General features: G+C 52.3%; 1 protein-coding gene across 1 annotated transcript; it reads right to left on the bottom strand.

Moving 5' to 3' along the window:
• Nucleotides 1-661: 661 nt before the first annotated feature.
• Nucleotides 662-1,384, bottom strand: LOC122548294 (gastrula zinc finger protein XlCGF49.1-like; the record flags this gene model as incomplete). Its single annotated transcript, XM_043686822.1, has 1 exon — nucleotides 662-1,384. A coding segment is annotated over one exon (603 nt), but the record flags the coding sequence as incomplete, so codon positions are not given.
• Between the last annotated feature and the right edge of the window lie 2,021 nt (nucleotides 1,385-3,405).

Genomic DNA, 3,405 nt, shown 5'->3' with positions numbered 1-3,405 from the left:
TGGTATCTCCACATCATATCTCGTGAACACAGCCCACACCTTGGTGCTGCCAGTAAGCTTTACAATGCCGATGAAACGACGCACTCCTGAAAAATTTTACAATTTCTAACGATACCAGCTACTCATTCACTGCTCCATCTGATACACGACATTGGAAACTTAGTGCAGGAGGCTGAAAGAAATGAGCAGCTTTAAAACAAAAACCTATTGGAGCTCAAAGCTTTCAAAGTCTGAGCCCAGCAGTAAGTTCAGGTTACCTTTATTGTGACCCAACTTTGTTACAGCTCCAGATCACCTCAGCAAAAAGCTGTTGAAAAAGTAGCTGCTTTTTAAACAGCTCAAGGTCAAAGCACCCCACCCCACTTTGTAATTGGATCCTTGGTACAGCCTGAACCCGGAGGAAGTATTGCCTCACTCAGCAATTTCAACCCAGACCCTGTATCCAAGTCAGTCTCTCCCTGCCCATCTGCCGGGAGGGAAAGAAGTTGGGGGAAGCAGATGGAGTCAACTACACTGCTGTCGGTCTGCAGTCACGTGTAGGCCAGACAGGGGAAAGGATGCAGCTGCGATGACTGAGTGAATCCTTTGCCACAACAGCAGTTTCCTTCCCTAAAAAGGACGTGACTGAATCAGAATGGGGCTTCCCTTTCATTCTTAGATTCTCACCTCCAGATTTCTGACCGAATTCCAAATCCGCCATCTGCTGCGGTGGGATTCAAACCTGGGAGTTCCAGAACTGGGTTGGTAGCCCAGTCCATAATGGCATTCAACAGTCGCTCCTTCAATCCCCCTGCGATGGCACGTGAACTCCTTGGTGCCTCCGCAGGGTGGCTGCCCGGGTAAAGCCCTTCCCACATTCGGGACAGCTAAAGGGCCTCTCCCCCGTGTGGATCCGCCGATGCTTCACCAGGGCGGAGGAATCGCTAAAGGCCTTCCCACATTCGGGGCAGGGGAATGGCCTCTCCCCCGTGTGGACCCGCTGGTGCTTCAGCAGGTCAGAGGAATTGCTGAAGGCCTTCCCACACTTGGGGCAGGGTAATGGCCTCTCCCCCGTGTGGACCCGCTGGTGTTTCAGTAGGGTGGAGGAATCGCTGAAGGCATTCCCGCACTTGGAACAGATGAAGGGCTTCTCCCCCGTGTGGACCCGCTGGTGCGTGCGCAAGTTGCCCATCTGAGTGAATCCCTTCCCACACTCAGGGCAGCAGAAAGGCTTCTCACCTATGTGGATCCGCTGGTGGATCAGCAGGACCCACGCCTGGGTAAAGCCCTTCCCACACTCGGGGCAGCTGAAGGGCCTCTCCCCTGTGTGGACCCGCTGGTGCTTCAGCAGGGAGGAGGAATTTCTAAAGATCTTGCCGCACTCTGTGCAGGGGAAAGGCCTCTCCTATGTGTGGACCCACTTGTGGGTCTGAAGGGCAGAGGAATCGTTGAAGGCCTTCCCACACTCGGGGCAGCTGAAAGGCTTCTCCCCAATGTGGACTCGCTGGTGCGTCCGCAACTTGCCCTCCTGAGTGAACCCCTTCCTGCACTCGGAACAAGGGAATGGCCTCTCCCCAGTGTGGACCCACCAGTGGATCAGTAGGGTGGAGGAGGTGCTGAAGGCCTTCCCACACACAGTGCAGGAGAACGGCCTCACCCCCGTGTGGACCCGCCTGTGGGTCTTCAGGTCAGAAGAATAGCTGAAGTCCTTCCCGCAATCGGGGCAGTTGAAGGGCCTCTCCCCGGTATGGACCCATCGGTGCCTCAGTAGGGCGGAGGAATTGCTGAAGGCCTTCCCACACCTGGGGCAGGTGAATGGCCTCTCTCCGGTGTGACTGCGCCAATGAATCTCCAGGGCAAATGGAGCATGGAAGCCTTTCCCGCAGTCGCCACACTTCCACGATTCCTCCACGGGATGGGATTCCTCAGGTTTCTCCATGGCCAAAGCTTCAGCTGTACACAAATGCGTATAGAGCCCCTCCTCACCATGAATTCCTCTTTCCAAGCCGTACAACTGTTTCTGGCTCCACACTCAAGTGCGCTGCAACAGTCGGGACTTTTATCCAGTCCCATTGATGCTGAAAACGTACTCAAACAGGAACCAAAAAGCTTTGCTCCTTCTCACAGAATCACAGTCAAACATTGTTGCAGTCTCGATGGATTGAATGACTGTCAGACATTGACAACAAAGTGAGGACTGTAGTTACTGGACAGTCAGTGCTGGAAAAGCACAGCTGGTCAGGCAGCATCCGAGGAGCAGGGAAGTCGACATTTCAGGCATAAGCCCTTCATCTGTTAATTTGGTAACTTCCGTCCTCAGATCGCCAAATACTCTGTAAAAAGAGATTACAAAAGTCATCAGTGTCAGTCCAGGGTAGAAATTCAAAACAAGCATTTCTACTTTTGGGGGAACGTTCTTTTCTTTAGTTATTCCAAAAAATTGAAAGCACCATCTCATTCTCTCCCTCTGTTCTCACATTAACGTCCCTGGGAAGTGGGAGGAAAGGAGACATCAAAGCATTAACACCGACACCAGAGAGAAACTGAACATACAGACGTGGCAAACGTTAGTAGAAAACCAGAGTCATAGAGATATATAGCACAGAAACAGACCCTTCGGTCAATCTCTTCCGTGCCAACCTGATACCCAAAATCAATCTAGTCCCATTTGTCAGTACTTGGCCCATATCCCTCTGAACCCTTCCTATTCAAACACCCATCCAGATGCCAGCATCCACCATTTCCTCTGGCAGCTCATTCCTTACACACATCACATTCTGCATGAAAAAGTTACCCCTTAGGTCCCTTTCAAATCTTCCCCCCACCTTAAACCTATTACCTTCTAGTTCTGGACTCCCCCATCCCAAGGAAAAACCCTTGTATATTTACCCTATTCATGCCCCTCATGCTTTTCTCGAAGTCCATAAGGTCACCCCGAAGTCTCTGGCGCGGGAGGGAAAACAGCCCAATCCCATCCCTCCTCACCCGGGTAACTAAGACACATTCCTGAGTTTGCAGAGTCTACCCCCTCCCTGGAATCACTCCAGTTGCTCCAAGTGAACAGATTTTATCCCCACTCCCTCCCAGGATGAAGAGTTGCCCAGAGGGAGGGAGTTTCACTCTGAAACTGACAGGGCCACTTCCGCATTGTGACGTCATAGATAAAGCGAGGAGGCGGGGAAAGGCCGACAACAGCTCCGCGCACTGCGCCTGCGCTGCCCTGCAGTTTGCAATTGGGTAATCCCTTCCTTTCAGAGAATTCCCAGAGTGTGGAAGCAGGCCACTCGGCCCAAGGTGTCCATACCGACCCTCCGAAGGGTAACCCCCCTACACCCATCCCCCTATTGCCCTGACTAATGCACATCCCTGAGCACGACGGGTAATTTAGCTTGGCCAATCCAACCTAACCTGGACAAAGTTAAAAAT

This window comes from Chiloscyllium plagiosum, unplaced genomic scaffold (assembly GCF_004010195.1).
Source record: "Chiloscyllium plagiosum isolate BGI_BamShark_2017 unplaced genomic scaffold, ASM401019v2 scaf_13815, whole genome shotgun sequence".
Classification (NCBI taxonomy): Eukaryota; Metazoa; Chordata; class Chondrichthyes; order Orectolobiformes; family Hemiscylliidae; genus Chiloscyllium; species Chiloscyllium plagiosum.
The sequence above is the reverse complement of the archived record's forward strand: the minus strand, read 5'-3'. Positions and strand labels throughout refer to the sequence as shown.